Source organism: Marmota monax, unplaced genomic scaffold, assembly GCF_021218885.2.
Source record: "Marmota monax isolate L192 unplaced genomic scaffold, Marmota_monax_Labrador192_F-V1.1 WCK01_AAM20220418_F8-fsc00031, whole genome shotgun sequence".
NCBI lineage: Eukaryota > Metazoa > Chordata > Mammalia > Rodentia > Sciuridae > Marmota > Marmota monax.
This window is the reverse complement of record NW_026695197.1, coordinates 17,664,865-17,682,368: the sequence shown is the minus strand read 5'-3', so window position 1 is coordinate 17,682,368 and position 17,504 is coordinate 17,664,865. Positions and strand designations below refer to the sequence as shown.

Sequence of the window (17,504 nt, the reverse complement as noted above, 5' to 3'; positions counted from 1 at the left end):
TTTATGTATTTTTTATAAATACATATTTTAAAAACATTGTTAAAAAAATACTTAAAAAATATACAGTGGTATATTTCAAAGTTAGAATTCAGAAAAACATGGCTGTGAAAAAAAAGTCATGCAATACCTTATATCATTTCAGAATTTTTCCAAGAAGACTCTCCCAAAATCACACTGAAATAGTTAAGTGTTATAAGACTAACCCCATATGTATTTTGTTTTAGGAAGAGGAGTGCGCTTATATTACATAGGTGGGGAAGTTTTTGCTGAGTGCCTAAGTGATAGTGCAATCTTTGTGCAGAGCCCCAATTGTAATCAGAGATACGGCTGGCACCCTGCAACAGTGTGTAAAATTCCACCAGGTATGGACTCAACAATGTAAATAAACCTGTCACATCAACTTGCTTAGTTTTTGTAGTTGCTAATAATTTTAGGACTCAGGTGATGCTTTGCATGCTCATGTTCTAAATAAAACCTTATTGTCCTTTTAAAATTGTTTTCTAAGAACAATACAGCTTTTACAGTCATACTTTTTCTCAATCCTAGGCTGTAACCTGAAGATCTTCAACAACCAGGAATTTGCTGCTCTTCTGGCTCAGTCTGTTAATCAGGGTTTTGAAGCCGTGTACCAATTAACTAGAATGTGCACCATAAGAATGAGTTTTGTGAAAGGATGGGGAGCAGAATATCGGTAAGAAATACATATTTGTTTCCTACATTTCTATAATGTAATTATTTTTTATTCCATTATTTTGGATCTTCATTATATCTATTTTCATTGAGGTGTGGAGTCATCAGATCTTTTTGTAAAACAGTGAAAGTTGAGGGCTTCTAGATCAAAACTGTTGTAAATTAGTATGCTGGCATTATAGAGAAGATATGATTAAAATATGCAGACATGCATTTTAACATAATGCAGAAAGTTAAATATTATAAAAGGGGTATACCTGAAGGATTGTTTCAGTTCATAAAAGGAGAATTGTGGGGCTCATAGAAGGCTTTCTGGTAGAGATAAAGGTGCATAAGATTTCAGTAGATGGGGATGGGTGGTGTGGAAATCTGTAATCCTGACAACAGAGTAGCAGTAGCAGTTTGGTGTGGAGTTTAGAGAATAGAGAAAAATAAAACTGGACAAATTAGTTGAGACCATTTGAATAAGTAGTTCTCATTAGTTACCCATGTCAGCTGATGCCAGTTTCTTGGCACTACAGGCATAGCATGGAAGTTCTCAAGCATAGAAATTCAGAAACCTGCAGTTGGAAATTGGCTAGAGCACACTGGAAATCTGAAGGTAGAGTGGGGCACTGATGCCATCTGCTACAGAAAGTCACATCCTTGGAAATAGTTTTCAACAATGTTAGGCATATTTCTTTTTCAGAATGACAGATTGACAATGTGTTTACTCTGGTGCCTAGAAGCACTGCCTTCGTCTTTCTATGAATGAACTCATTAAAATTTAAACATTTAAAAATTTTTTCAAATTCCACTTTGGAAAGCTTAAAGGCATAGTTTGTATACTTTTCCCACCAGCATATGTACCAGAATGAGAATACCAAATCAATGTTGAGTGAATCTGATTTTAAAGTTTGGAGATGAAGAGTTGATAATGGACTTGTGTCATGTTTAAAGGGCCATTATGTTAAAAAAGCAAAAGTAGATTTGTTGACTTATTCTATATAGTGAATAAGAAAGAACTAAAATGAGTTCTTTAGAAGAGACAGGATGTCATTGAATAATTTGTGATTCCCAGGGAGTAGCCCTTTTTGTTGAAGTACTAGAGGTGGTGTTTAAGCAAAAGCCTCAGTGATGTTGCCAAAGGGATGTTGTTCACTGGCTCTTTCAGAGAAAGTTGAACTTAGTCTTCTGTGGTGAGAATTTTGTTTGGGTCAAAATTCTATTTTGATACTGGGCGTGGTGGTTCATGCCTATAATCCCAGTGACTTGAAATGAGGCAGGAGGATTGAGAATTCAAAGCCAGCCTCAGCAACTTAGTAAGATCCTATCTCAAAATAAAAAGGGCTGGGGATGTGGCTCAGTGAGTAAGCACCCTGGGTTCAATCCCTGATACCAAAGGGGAAATCTGTTTTGTTTTGATATATTTTAAATTTGAACCCTGTTTCATTTAAACTCCATTCAATATTTTGAGTGTCTACTAGTCTGATTGATTTAATGTGTAAGGTTTCCACATTTCTCAGTTTGGGGAAGTCTTTCCTAGTTCATATCTCTCCTCTTGGGAAGTCACTATGCTAAATTTTTTGTTGTTGTTCTAACATGGAGTATAATTTTTCATTTTTCTGATTGTACATGATGTAGAATCACATCAGTTGTGCCATCATTTATGTAAATAAGGTAGTAATGTCTGATTCATTCTACTATCCTTTATTACCCCACACTTCCTCCCCTCCCTTCACTCCCCTCTGCCCAATACAAAGTACCTCTGTTTTCCTCTACCCTCCCCTTATTGTGAATTAGCATCCACATATCAGAGAAAACATTTGGCCTTTGGATTTGGGAGATTGGCTTATTTTGCTTAGCATGATATTCTCCAGCTTCATCCAGGTGCCTGCAAACAACATACTAATTTTAATTTCAGAAAAGAATGTTTTTAAAAATCTCTCAAGAAGAAAAAAAATCATTGCAATACTTTGAAAATCATCCATTTTTCCAAATAATAATCATATTCAAAATCATCCAAAAAAGGAGTTAGATTTTAGTATATAGAGGGATATTTTTATTTTGGGGGGGGCACGGACATGTCATGGGTGGGGACAGGGTCTCATTATGTTGCCCAGGTTGGTCTTAAGTCCTGGGTTTAAGTGACCACACCCACTTCAGCTTTCTGGGACTATAAGTGTGTACCACCATACCTGGCTAATACAGCATTTAAATTTCTCTGAATTCTTAATGCAGATTCCTAAATAAAGCCATGTTGTTCTCTTAATTTCATGATTATTTTCTTGTATTCTTTCAAACAGAAGACAGACGGTAACAAGTACTCCTTGCTGGATTGAACTTCATCTGAATGGACCTCTACAGTGGTTGGACAAAGTATTAACTCAGATGGGATCCCCTTCAGTGCGTTGCTCAAGCATGTCATAAAGCTCATCACCAACTGAGTCCCATCAAAAGACTTAATGTAACAACTCTTCTGTCATAGTATTTGTGTATGGTCTCGATGGACTGTTTGCTATCCAAAAATTCCAGAGAGAAAACAGCACTTGAGGTCTCATCAGTTAAAGCACCTTGTGGAAATCTGTTTCCTATATTTGAATATTAGATGGGAAAATTAGTGTCTAGAAGTGTCTTCCCATTAAGGGGGAAAAGAAGATTTAAAGACTTAATGGTATCTTGTTGGGCATAAGACTGAGTGTCCCAAAGGTTTATTAATAACAGTAGTAGTTATGTGTACAGGTAATGTATCATGACCCAGTATCGCAGTATTGTGCCGTTTATATACATTTTAGTTTGCATAAATGAGGTGTGTGTGTGTACTGCTTCATGATCTAGGCAAGCCTTTATAAAGTTACAGTACCTAATCTGTTATTCCCACTTCTCCGTTATTTTTGTGTCTTTTTTAATATATAATATATATCAAGATTTTCAAATTATCATCTAGAAGCAGATTTTCCTTGTGGAAAAACTAATTTTTCTGCCTTTTACCAAAAATAAACTCTTGGGGGAAGAAAAGTGGATTAACTTTTGAAATCTATGATTTTAATGTGTTCAGTCGGGCTTAACAGTCATTCTTTTTATGTTTGTTTATTTTCTGCTAAATCTCATTATAAGGAAACCATACTGAAAACCTTTCCAAGCCTCTTTTCTTCATCCCACTTTTGTTCTGATACCAAAACAGTGCAGCGTGACATCATTGCCAATTGTGCTGACACTGCTGGCACCAGTTAATTCTGGGTCCAGTAAAAGTTCATGCAGAGTAAGTTCCCTTGTCTTAGAACCAGATTTCAACAGATAATAATTGACTTGTGTAACCTATCAGTGTATTGATTTAACCTTCCGTATTCTCATAACGAATGCACAAGTGGCAGTATAATTGTTTTCAGGGATATGCTAGAATTACTTCAGTATATTTATCCTTTTTAAAGCCAATCTATAAATATAAATACCATTTTTTAAAAGGTATTTTAAAATATTTCAGCAGCAGGCCTTCTGCTCTTTGATTTAAGTAGCTTCATTTGACTTACTTACCAGATTGTATTATGAAATGGACCTTTTATAAATGTAATTGCTTCTGCAAAAATACCTAGAAAAGTGATGCTGAGGTATGATCAGCAGTTAAGGGCCATCTGTTTTTAAAGTATGTTGTATTCAATTTATAAATTGAATGTTATTTTACATAATTAAGAATTCAGAATTTTTAAAATTGGGGGAGAAACTGTTTAGCAAGTTTTTTAGCTTATAATTACCTGCAGTCTGAGCTGATCTTAACTAATCCTGGGTATGTGGTTGACCATATTTTATGCTCTACAGTGAGAGGAGATTCCAGCAGCTCTGTTGGGAGTCCATTCTGCAGCAAGTTATTATTATGTCTAATGTTGACTCATTGCAATGTAGACATTTCTTCTTGTTTGCATCTTAATAGAAATGGAAAATACCACTCCTGATCCTTTTTTCGTAAATTTTCATATTTTTGAAGATAGATACCTTTGGTACTTGTTCTTTGAGACCATATTCACCTGTATGTACAGGTATCGTTTTCGATACTTTCAGCATTTGGTTGTTTTCTATTGGATACTCCCCCATTTTCCTATATATTTGTGTATATGTATGTGTTCATGTAAAATTTGCTATAGTAATTTTTTTACTCATTCAACAAATATTTATTGTTCACCTGTTATGTGCCAGGAACTTTCTTAGCCTTTGAGTAAAGGTGAACAAGACAGCTACAGTTCCTGCCTTTGCTGAGACAGCAGTTATTCTAACCTGTAATCATCCTGTGAAGGAGATAAACAGGGTACTGTGCTAGAGAATAACAGATGGGATGCTTCAGGTAGGACATCGGGAAGGCCTCTAAGGAAGTGATGTTCAAGCTAACACCTGACCTAGAAGGACCAAACCATGTGAAGAATCAAGGGAGATAAGCACTCCTGGTGAAGAGAATACCATCAAGTGCAAAGGCTCATTCTAAAGGAGACTCACTCTTAGGTGTTAATTCTTTATACAGAAACCTCTACACAAATCCAAACTTGAAGATCAGAATGGTTCTACAGTTTATAATATGGTGAAGGTGGCCTTATTTTGTGATCGACTGCTTTGTGTCATTATCACTTACATCTTCTTTCTCAAATCTTGCTATAAAAATCTTGTTTGCACCAGGTCAATACCACTTAATCCACCAATGCTTTCTTTGCAATTTTTCACCAACATAGTGACCTGCTGCTTGTTTCCAGACTTCCAACTGCCAGCTAATTATTACTTTGGCCTATCTTGTGATTAGAGTAAATGTCCCAGTTATTAACCACTGTCAGGCCTGCTGGAGGTAATCTGTGGAGCGTCTATCCTTTTGGGAAGTTTTTACATGCAGGAAGACTAATGTTAGGCAACAGATCTGGAAGCTGAGAACAACTTTGAATGTGGTAGAAGGTCCTGGCAGTTGATCTTGCATTGATGTGTAGTAAAATGAAGTAGTGCCAACTATGGCATTTCAATAGTGGGGCACGTCTCCATATTTCAGGTGGGATTTTTTTCTGTACAGCATGGAACTGGGACTGAACTCTGGAGACACCTATTGTATTGAGCAGTTATACTATTGAGCATTCAACTTAAGCACAGTGCTTTCTTTTGTATGAATGTTTAATGATCATATTTGCTTTTTAATGAGATACTGATTTTTGCATTATATTTTTTCTACTGTGGCCTAATTTTTGTTCCTTTTTTTTTTCCTTTATAGAGATGGTTTTTATTCCAAATGATAGGGTCTCCTCTCTTTTGAATTGTCCTTATTTAATCAGCAATATTATTTAGAATTTATTCTCCATGGTACTGGTGGTATCTGCACTGTAACACCCTGGGAACTAGATCGCCATGCTGCTAACCCAGTTCTAAAATGAGTTGGGATTTTCCCAGCAGCTCCACAAAGACGCTGTGAGGCTGGCTTAGGGTGTAGAGGCTAATGCTGTTCCCACTGACTTTGGTTCAATCAGTGGCAGCTTATTTTATATTGGAGTTCTGTCTGATATTTCAAAAAAGAGTTTGATTGCTTTTTTAAGAATAAAATTTGAAAAGTCTTTATACCCAAGTTAGAAAATAAATCTGGATTTGGGCCAGTCTTTTGGAATACCACTGAATTGTGCTCTTTCATCCTGTTTAAAGAAGCTTTCCTGGTAAGGTCTGAACTATGCCAATTATAGTATACATTCAGTCAGTGAACACTTATTGATACCTATGTTTATCCAGCCACTGTGACAGATATTGAATAATAAAAAGATGACTAGGATATGGTTCTGGCCTCCAATGGGGCTTAATGTGTGGGGCTTAGTTGCTCTCAGACCTGTCACTTTGCCAGAAAAAAATCTGCCTGATTTTTCTTAAATGCTAAGTATTCCATTTATGTACTCTTACTCTGTATTCTGAGTCCATATTTGCAAATTATTTAATATCTAGTTATATTTTTTACCTTAAACCATATGCTATTTTATTTGATCCATCTTTGAACATCTTCAAATTTTCTCCTTTGTTAAAATTATTTTAATTTCACTTTATTTATACCTTTGTTGTAAGTTTTGGTTAAGACTAAGACTTTGAAAGTGAAAAACAATCAGTCTAGTCTCTTGCTGGTTGAAATCAAATAAAAGAAAGTATATACCCAGTTGATTTTCTACCTCTTCCAAAAACTGCCCATATAGACCTTGAAAATCTATCATTTTAAAAAATTACTAAATAGTTTGAGCATTTATTCTGTGTTAGGCATCCTTTTGATCTTATAGATATAAAGTAACACAAGACAATCTTCACTGTACTTAAAATTTATCTTTATGTACAGTCTTTGGTTTAAAGATGAACATTCCTATTTGTCCCCTTCTGGCCATCTCCCCAAGTATCCCCCCCTGCCACCCCAGTGCTGGGGAGAGACCCAGGGCCTTTTGCACACTAGGTAAGCACTCTACCACTGAGCCCCAGCCTCCAGAGTATCTCTAGATAACTCACTAATCCATGGGTATAAGCAACCAGGGATCTTTCCTCTTAACTCTGATCTAAGGCATTGATGTTTGAATCAATCAAATTATTGCCCATTTTCTTCATATGCTTTACTTTGCTAAATCCTTTATATTCCTCAACTGAATTTTATTTTTCTTACCCTCTGACAACATGTATCCAAGTGGTACTTGCTGATTGTTCTTTCCCCTGTCAATTTGTATTTTATCTGCAGAATCAGAATGTCTCTCTCCTTTGAATTTTACTGTAATCCAGAAAAGGAGGGTGCTTTCATATTCTGTCTTCATTTTTTTTTTAAACCAAGAATGTTAGTACTAAAATTGGTACACTGCTTTAATCTTATAAATGACTCTGAAATTCTGTCCAGTTAAATGCCTTTGTGACTGTCAAGTAGCAAATTATCAGATTCTATTTTAAGTTATATTTAAGATTATGGACTTTTCTGCCACTTGCAGCCAGTAATTTCCCTTTCATACCAGCCTTCTTCTATCTCAGAGCACTGGATTGTTGTTATTTAGTACGGATCAGGAAGACAATGGTGTGTGGTCTCCAGAGAGTCAGAATCCTGCTATTGAGTTCCATCTCTACCTTCCTATTCAAGTTTTCATGAATATTCTGTTTGGACTACCTTTTGTGTGCTGGGATTAAGGGGCAAATTATCTTTTGGGAGTACAATTGCTGAGTTTTGAGCCTCAACAGCTGGGAAATGTGAGCTATACTAGTCTTGTGACTGCCTTTATAATAAGAACTTCTCTCAAGTGTTCATGTAATTTCTTGAGTAGGAGAGTGTTCTATCTTGGATATTATAGCTACCTTTGCATTATAGCAGAACTGCCTCACACTTTTTAGTAGGAAGTAAAGCATACAAATTTAAATACACATACACTCATAGAAAAATTATCAGTTGGGGTCATTTTAACAATGATGTGTGATTCACTGTTTAAATCTCAGATCCCAGGAAAAAGTTCTTCACTTGCTTGTAGACATTTTTGTTCCATGGATGAACCATCAGTGTAATTTTCATTAGCATAATTAGAGGTGGGAGTCAGGCCATACTGAGGATTGAACCCCGGAGTGTTGTACCACTGAGAGATGTTCCCAGCTCTTTTATTGACACCGAGTCTTGCTAACTTGCTGAAGCTGACCTTGAACTTGAAATCCTGCTGCCTTAGCCTCCTGAGGTGCTGGCATTGCAGGCCCATACCACCATACCTTCCAAAGTCCTAATTTGGCAGCTTAGCACGTCATTTTTTAGGCAGCTTGACAACAGTAATAAATGGAATTCATTAATGTCAAATAAAGCTTTGTCATATACCCCTTCACCAAGTTATTATACATCCAGTAGTCTCTGGAATGTACAGACCTAGTATGAACTTTTTTGTTAAGTTGCTCCCCACTTAGTTCCTTTCTGTCCCCTTTAAATTGCTGCTTGAACCGGGCATGGTGGCGCACACCTGTAATCCCAGTGGCTCGGGAGGCTAAGGCAGGAGGATGGCGAGTTCAAAGCCAGCCTCAGCAAAGCAACGCTCTGAGCAACTCAGTGAGAGACCCTGTGTCTAAATAAAATACAAAATAGGGCTAGGGATATGGCTCAGCAATCAAAAGATTGCTGCCTGAGATGCCTGGAAGGTACCACCACAAGGTAAAGACCTTCCGTATCTACTGATAGCTTGAAGGTGGTTCTGGCCTATTTTCTTAGCTGTATTCACAGAAATGGATTTTTGGATGTTTCTTGGGACTGTTCCTGACCAGAGAAGACCTGGCCAGGGTGTATTAACCCACATTAACATCAATATCAGTTGGCTTGCTGCCATGAGGTCCAGAATAGTACCAAAATTTCACTATTGAGATGTAAAAGATTCCTTGGAAAAATAATGCAGCTGATGATAGAGGTGACAAGGATTCATTAACTCCACACGGAGGGCTTTGAGTTTTTTGTTTTTTTTTTTAGAATAATGTCCTATTGAAATTTTATTATCTTTCAGAAAAATTAGAATTCTTTTCCAAACTTCCCAGTTTGCTCTTTTGGGATAGGAAACAGGGATTTGCTTTTATTTGTAATTAAAGATAAGTTATTAAACAACAAAATTCATAATATATTGATTTTTAAGGACAAAAGTAAAGTTTTAGAATTATAAAAATACTTAAATATTATGTATTTTCCATTTCACAATTGACTATTCTTTCTCCCTGTGGCTTTTACATTTTTGGCTATTTTACAATGTTAGTCACTAGGTAACTTGCCATATTTCTAGTTCTATATTAAATTCTGCCCTTCACAGTGTTGTAGCAAAAAGTTGGTTCTTACCGTTTGTCTATAGGAAGAAGAGTCTTACTTCTTCCAGTGAAATTTTCATTTTCCTCAGAAAATAGCCGTTTGTCTTTCTTATTCATATTGGATTGTTCAAGCTGAAAAGAAATTTGGGGAGAAAGGATAGGGTTCTTTCCTTGTAAATTTATGTCATTGCCTTAAGAATGTAGTCATTTTGTTGCTTTATATAACTCATATGCTCACAGACTACTTTAAATCAGGAGAAATAATTATATGTAGCAATTAAGTAACATGCATGCATTTTTAATCCAATATTTCTTGGCAAAATGCAGAATTCTGATTGGGCATTTTTTTTTAGGCCACATTACCTCAGGCTTCATGTTTGCTTTTTTGACCCTGACTTTAAGGCATAAATATTTATGTGTCTTTATTGGTGATAGTGATGCTGTGACACTAAACATTTTGTGTAAGAGGTTAATACAAGAAAAACTGCAGAGATTAAGTTGAAAGCACTTCTGCAGTCTTTGAACTGCAGTCACAGCATTGTAGACAAAATAAAAATGTTCATATCTGAGTATATTTTTTGCAATTTCGCCCTGAGGCCAGATTTTCTGGTAGAGCACAGTTAAAAGTAACATAATTCTGGGTTTTTGGAAATACCCTGCAGTTGGCAGTCTTCTTTTCAATCTGTAAAGCAAGAATGTGGGCAATAGTTGGCACTGAATGTTTTCACCTAAAGAGTAAGAAAAGGCATACAGAATTGGATTATGCACTTAGCTCTGAAAAATCTAGAAAACATACAGTCAAATACTATGTAACTGGACAAAGCCAGAAGAACCTTTGGAAGGTTTGTCTGGAAACAGTTTTCATGGGTGAATTTTGATTAAACTGCTCACTAAATTGGGTACTCACAAATGTTTTTATATTTCACATCATTAAGTAAGGCAATTCTGAACTAATAACCTTTTAGTAAGTTTGAGGAACTAGCCATTTTAGCAAGTGAGCTAAAAACATTTGGGGGGCTGATGTCCTTAAAAGTAGCCTTATACTTTGAGAAATTCTTAACTTTTTGTTAGTGATGTTAAGGGAGGTGTCCTTAGGGTGACCAGCTGCCCTCATGTGCCTGGACTGAGGGGTTTCCTGGATGCAGGACTCTCAGTACAAGAACTAGGCAAGACCCAGAAAGAGGTGACTACCTCAGGTGTTCCCGTGATGAACCCTTACTCCCTGACCTAGTTATGGTTGCTACTATGGTTGTCAATGTTTCTAATTCTAAGGTATGTATCCTCTAGGCACTTATTGTGAATGGAATAATAGCTAAAAGCACCAAAATGATGAGATAAGGGTGACCCAGGAATGGTAACTGGGTGAAAAGTGGTATATAGAGGGGACAACTAGACAGCCAAGTTCTTGAGAATATGTGTATATTCAGTACAAATCACGTTTCTTTCGGGGGTTAAATTTAATGTGAAATTTAAATTTTTCACAGTAAACAAAAACTTGCGTGTGGTTGTGGATTTCTCTCAGAGGGAATATATGGCCTTTGATGCTCTGACCTCTCTTACATCTTGTAGTCTCCTCTCACGAAACCAGAATGTGGTATTTTATTTTTGGTGAATGTTGTGTATTGAAATTATTAAACACCATCAGCAAATAACAGGTGAAGGATTGGGTGTCCTGGTTATAGACTGACCCATCTGCTCTCCAATCATAAGTCCTCCTACTCCTTAGGTGCTTCCCAGCTGAACTCTGAGCGTGTGAGCTGAGATTTTCTGAGGCAGCATCACCGTGCTGCAGTACGATGGATGTGGACTCCTCTTGCTCCTCTCTACTAGTCCTTTGGCTGCATCCTCCGTGCACCGCAATGGAGACTTAAGTGTGTTCTTTGTAAGCTTTTCTCCTATGGTTGTCAGAAAATTGATGTGGTTCCTTTTTTTTTTTTTAATTGAACAGTGAGCTGAGGCTTTATTACATCTGGTTTTCAAGTTGAAATTGTGACATACTGATTTCCTTCCCCCGCCCACACCAAATATTTTAGTCTATTTAAAGTATTAAATAGTTCTGCTTAAGAAAACATTGCTTAAATGTCCTGTGATTTCTGGTCAATTTTTATATATATATTTGTGTGCAACTGTGTGTGCTTTCACTTTTTATGTTGTTTACTTTTACCTGTGTTAACAGTACTGTTGCCATTGAAAGATGGACGGTTATCCTAGCATTAAAAAGAAAGCCATTTGAGTTGTTGATCATGTTATGGGACTGATTTGTAATGTTTTAATTGATTTTGGTTTAAAATGATCTTTTTACAAAGGGGATTACATTTTCGTATCCACTGCCTAAACTATATGAATACAAAATTGTTGTATGTACTTCGTATATGTATGCTCTTAAGGGTGGATCTTTTTTGTTTTTTAAATTCAGTGTTAACACAAAAAGACTGTCCCTTCTCTCTCTCAGGTAGGTACTGCTTTATATAAACAAACACCGCACACGCCACACAGCCCTAGTTATGCATTTTAGCTTATTTCATAGCTTGCTTGTGCCAAATGAGTGTTCTAATAGACAAGATCTAGTTGTACACAAATTAGAGGGTGAACTTTAAGTTTACTGTCAAAATACACTCAGCACAAGAAAAAAAGCGCAAATCCTGTTTTTCAAAGGCCCCATTGAAAAATAGTGGACATAATCTCATAACTAGTAATAAGATAATTGAAAAACTCAGGGAACTTTTTAGATCAGCTAGAATCTCTCGGTACTTTACAAGAGCTCAGGTTGTAAGTAGATGAGTGTTTTTCCGGTTAGCAGGCTGCTCCTTCAAATAATTTTAGACAAAACTTGCTTTAGGGTACAATGAAAAGGGGACCTCAGAAAACTAAAGCACATTGTCCTGTTTGGCATTGAGCAGCCCAGAGATCAGCATAGTTTCATCAGTTTTTTATTTGCAAAAAAAAAAAAAAAAAAACCTAAGCAGGCTGAGTTCTAAAATTGCTGCAATAGGTCACTGTTAACAGTCCAAAAAGGCACTTTTCAACATTGAGCTACAACATCCCTTCAGTTAACAGACAACTGGAGATCCTTCTTTACTGTTTCCTTATTCTGGAAGCGCGTCTGCTAGGTGTCCTTCTTTGGGGACACTGGTTACCTGCAGTGGGAGACGAATGACCCTGGTGTCTTACCATCCCACATGCTCATCAAGTGGCTAAAGAGTAGGGGACGACAACTAAGGTCTTTCTTCGGCAGTTTCCCTACTTGGTATGTCTTTTTCCCCCTATTTGCTTCCCAATAGTTTGAAAGCCTTTGGTGTGGGAAGCAAGCATAATTTCAAATTGATGGAATCCAGTATCATTTTAACACCAGGTATGTCCAGGAGCTAAAGACTGTTCATCTACTATTCAAAAGCATGTTTTCACCACATACTTGTTCACTTTTCTTTTTGAGCTACTTGTCCTTTTCATCACAATATCCAATGAGACCGATCTAAAAACTAGAAACAGTATAAGACACGGAATAAAAATGGAGATGTCACACACAATGAAAATTCTGCAGCTGCAATGAGTAGGTATTTAAACACTTGGAGAATCAGTTTAAACTGATAGTTTTATTCATAAAATCAACCACATTAATAGAAGGCAAGAACACTGAATCAGAGGAACAAGTTCAAGGAGAAGTCAGCAATGGGCCAAGTGTGCTTCTTGGAGAGTTTCCCAAAAGTAGACTCTTACTCTGCTCCGGGTTAAGCTGCATTATCTTACTGGTTATAGCATAAATGGAATTTGACAAAGTTGTTTGCCAGTTTTTACAATGTGTCTTCAGTGGTTAATATTGGCTGTCTCTGCCTTTCTTAATGCTATGTGGTAATAAGACTACTGTAAAATTTAAGTAGTTTAGGGAAGAGATGTGATTAGAGGAAGGAGAAGGTGCTTCTGAACAATGTAGTCCAGGAAGAACATGGACAAAGTAAGTTAAGTATACAAGGATGCATTTAGTTTGGAGGTATGGAGAGGACTTTCTGAAGTGGTCAAAAAGATTTTGGAGCAACTCTTGATTTTAGGAATGAAGGTGCATGAAAAACAGACATAACTGAACTATGGTGAACAGAAAACTGACTACCACAAGCCAAGCAGATGCTACTGTTAAACCCACTTAGAGTAAAGCTAGAAAGTGGGAGGTAAATGCTGTAGATTGTTGTACCTTGGGTTTTGCAATCTACAGTGAGATTGGTCTCCTGAACATTCAGTTGGCAGCAATGGTGAGAGTGCCAGCCATGACCTAGGCGAGGATGGCGGGGAGGGTAGGGAAGGTGTGACCTGCAGCATACTGGACTCTATATAACAGCTGAAGTTTGTTCATCTAAAGAACCTCCTGAAATTTTAAGCAGAGTGGTCATTCTGATAGTAGCAAATCTTCAGAGGCTGCAGCAGCTGCCCAATAGGGATTCTGTATTGAGACCACCCATCTTGAACTACACTGGCAATTCACTTACTCTGATTTTAAATCTTAAGGTTCTTTGCATGAGAGATCTATATTGACTCTTGTTATTGGCAGTATTTGATCACATCAGTGCCATGTAAATAACATTTTAATATAAGTGATTGCTCACTTTTAAATGGTTGTATTTTTAAAATATTGTTTGGTTGCGGTGGTACAAATGTAGATTTAAACAAGCCTCGTTTACCATCTGGAATAAAGTATTTTATAGGAATGTCTAGGTTGCCCTTTTATATTAAAAAAGCAGATTAGTGTCTTTGTTTTACCCAAGAACCACAAACTACTTCATTCCAACTTTTAAATTAAGATCTTGAATAATGTGGTATACCCGCATTTTAAGAACATACTTAGTCAATCACAAACACATTTTCTAAGGAACTGAATTTTATAGAGATAATTGAATGCTTTCATCTGTAACAGAATTAGTGGCCTGCAAAGCACTGTGGTTTCTTGCTCTGCCCTGAAGTTGTTAAAGGAAGTATTTTCTGCAAAAAGCTACACGCATAAAGGAAGTAAGAGGCAAAGGGGACATTTTTTTTTTTAATTCTAAAATGAAAACCCCAGGTAAGTGTGACACTGTAAAAGTTTAACCTTTTTACTAAAGCATTAATTTCCTGATTTTTATTCCAATAATCAGATACTTAAAATCAAATGTACTTAATAAAGTATAGCTAGATTTGGCAGATTTTGTTGTTCAGAGTTTCTAACAGTTTCTTTGTAAGATATGGCACAATTTTTATTTGCCAAAATGTCAACTTATGTCTCTCCCCTGTTTTCTAGTCTACTCCTAACCTCCTGCAATTAAACCTTTAGAAAACTCCCTTATCTTAGGATACTGAATTGATTTGTTTCTATATTTTTAAGAACTGAACTTTCAAAGAGAGCCGGTATTTCACCACATAACCCTTGCCACAGCATTAACATCCATTCACTAGCATGCATCCTAGTATGGCACCAAAGACAGTTAAGTAATAAATGATTTTAAGTAATATCAACACATTTTTAAATAAAAGCTTCACATAATGAGTAGTACCCCACTTTTTTGCCCAAAATAAATAAGTGAATTTGGCATAAAACCTGGATTATGCAGTGAAATTCAATACCCAAGAATCTGCCTTGCTTTCATTTTTTTAGTTATAGGTGGACACGATCTTTTATTTTTTTGTGTGGTTCTGAGGATCAAACCCAGTGCCTCACACATGCTAGGCGAGTGCTCTACCTCAGCCCCAGCCCCTTGCTTTCATTTTTTATTTATTTTTTTATTTTTTTTAAAGAGAGAGAAAGAATTTTAGTATTTATTTTTTAGTTATCGGCGGACACAACATCTTTGTATGTGGTGCTGAGGATCGAACCCGGGCCGCACGCATGCCAGGCGAGCGTGCTACCGCTTGAGCCACATCCCCAGCCCCATCATTTTTTAAAGATTATTCTTAAACAAGAATGATGTATCCATCATCTTCCATTTTATATCTGTTATACAGTATGCTTTCTTTTCTAACCTGTATTGCCACCAAGGAATAGTCTTTAGATTCACAATTTATATATAATCTGTGATTGGCTAGAAGGAGTTTCGAACTTAAAATCATTTAAACTTGGAAGTGGAGGAGGACTTGGTTTTGTGACGTGTTTCTCAACAGGAAAAAATACCTTAAAAGCTATTTAACCAAGAGTGATAAGGATAGAAAGCTTGACTAAAACAGCACTGTAACTCAATTGCCTTCTTTAAACAAACTTTTTTCACTATTCAGTGATGTGGACAGAATAACATCCTACTAGCTTTAAGCTTTGGTTATCATTTCTGATGTAATGGAAAATACAATTGGACTCAGAGGTCTAGGGGCTTGGACCCTGATTATGCCCATTTGTGTGACTTTGGATAAATCATTTCATCAGTCAGCTTCAAAGTGCCTCATTTTCTCAAATTCTCCAAAATGAGGAAATTAATTTTCAGGGTGGTTAAGAAGATAGAATCAGAGTACTTGAGAGCCTTCAGCACAAAGGAGATGCTCAGTATTAGATGGCTGCAGTCTACAAAATAATAGGAGATGACCACCTTCTTTACTAACAAATGCTCTCAGAAAAGTTGCAAAATAGATTTCAAACTCAGAGATGTCAAATTAAGACCTAATAGGGCAGTTGTCTAATGCCACAAAAGTAATGCAGAAAAACCACAAAAAACACAAAGGGACAATGTTTATTGAGCAATAATGTTTAGTTTCCAAGGTCAACCACTGATTGCAGCTGGGTGTATCCAGGGCGGTTCTAGTCTTGCCTGGCTCTCTGGGGAGTTGGCCTACACTGGAGAGAGAACATTTTTCCAGGGACTTTTTTCCCTGCATCACACTAACCCAGTATTTTCATGAAGGTGGCAACGAGCAACAACCATGCCTGGTCCCACAGTTCCTTTCAAATCTGCTTGCTTCATGCTGACCAGCATGCACCAGAAGCAGAGCCACATGGCTAGGCACAGTGGAGAGCCCCGGAGTTAAGCAGATGGGGAGGACACCAGGAGGATGAAATGTTGGCACCTTGGGTGAATCCACCTGCCATGCCCTTGCTTTGTGTTGAGAGGTAACTCTTTACCAGCAAAGAAGAAGATGGGGAGCGACCCAAGAGATTGCAAGCTGGATCTATATAGAGTGGCCACTTGATTCAGTGTATTTACCTCATAGAGCATTGAGTAGATGCGTATTTTAACATATCCAGCAAAGGAGATAAAACCAAAGCAGTATGTTTTCTGTTGAAAGGTCCCTGTAATGTTATCGATGGGTGTTGATGACCTCTGAGTTCTAAGCCTGGCCTCTACAGAATTAGGTTATGCCTCATAACCAAGGTAGGAAGAATGAGTCATTCATAGAAACTTCTTCACGATAAACACATTTTTACCCCTTCCAAAACCTTTCTGGGATTTCTTAAATGCAAGATGCTGTCTCCCTGCTTTACTTCACTAGCCCCTTTGAGAAGCGAGGTGTGCTTTAGGCAGCTCGACCCACAATGTTTTGGCCAATAATTTGACTGATCTAGATATATTCTGACTCTGACATTGAATTTTTTTTTAAGTCCACAATTATCTGTATCCTGTTTCTGTGTTACCAGTATCAAAAATGCCTAGAGAGTCAAAGCAGTGCTTCTGAGGAGGTACAGATATATAAGAACTCACTCTGGTGAGACTTTTCAGACGCTTGGTGGAGCTATGGTGTGGAATCACCCCGCATCCTTTAGCAGACTTCAGAGGACTGAGCACCATTCTTGGGTGTAGGTTTAAATGGGCTTCCCTGCTCCCCTACTCATCTTGCATGGAGGTACAAATTCTGATAATCACATTCCTGTAAATACACAAAAATATTCTGTGGTGTTTCACCAGCAGCCATTGGATGGGACATTTTTTATAAACTTTTTTTATGGTTCCGAACTTTCTAATACACCCATTATTTTTGTGAAATGTAAAAGCACCAAAAAAAAAAAAAATCACCTAGATTCCAACAGCCAGAGAAAATCACTGTTTGTTTTTAAAGTCTTTACTTTAAATATATCTGTATATCCAATTGAAAATGTTTGAGGCTTCCCTTCCAGC

General features: G+C 37.0%; 1 protein-coding gene across 9 annotated transcripts in view; it reads left to right on the top strand.

Annotated features, from left to right (window-relative positions):
• The window catches only part of Smad2 (SMAD family member 2), an 86,782-nt gene extending 75,096 nt beyond the window's left edge, over positions 1 to 11,686 (top strand). For 7 of the 9 annotated variants that reach the window (XM_046428304.2, XM_046428303.2, XM_046428302.1 and 4 more), the window contains 3 exons: positions 225 to 362; positions 547 to 691; positions 2,976 to 11,686. In XM_046428304.2, the coding sequence (XP_046284260.1) occupies positions 225 to 362; positions 547 to 691; positions 2,976 to 3,099 (407 nt within the window). In that variant the 3' untranslated portion in view covers positions 3,100 to 11,686. The remainder of the gene's footprint in view (positions 1 to 224; positions 363 to 546; positions 692 to 2,975) is intronic. The other 2 variants (XM_058573963.1, XM_046428307.2) reach the window with 1 other exon arrangement.
• The last annotated feature ends 5,818 nt before the right edge of the window (positions 11,687 to 17,504 follow it).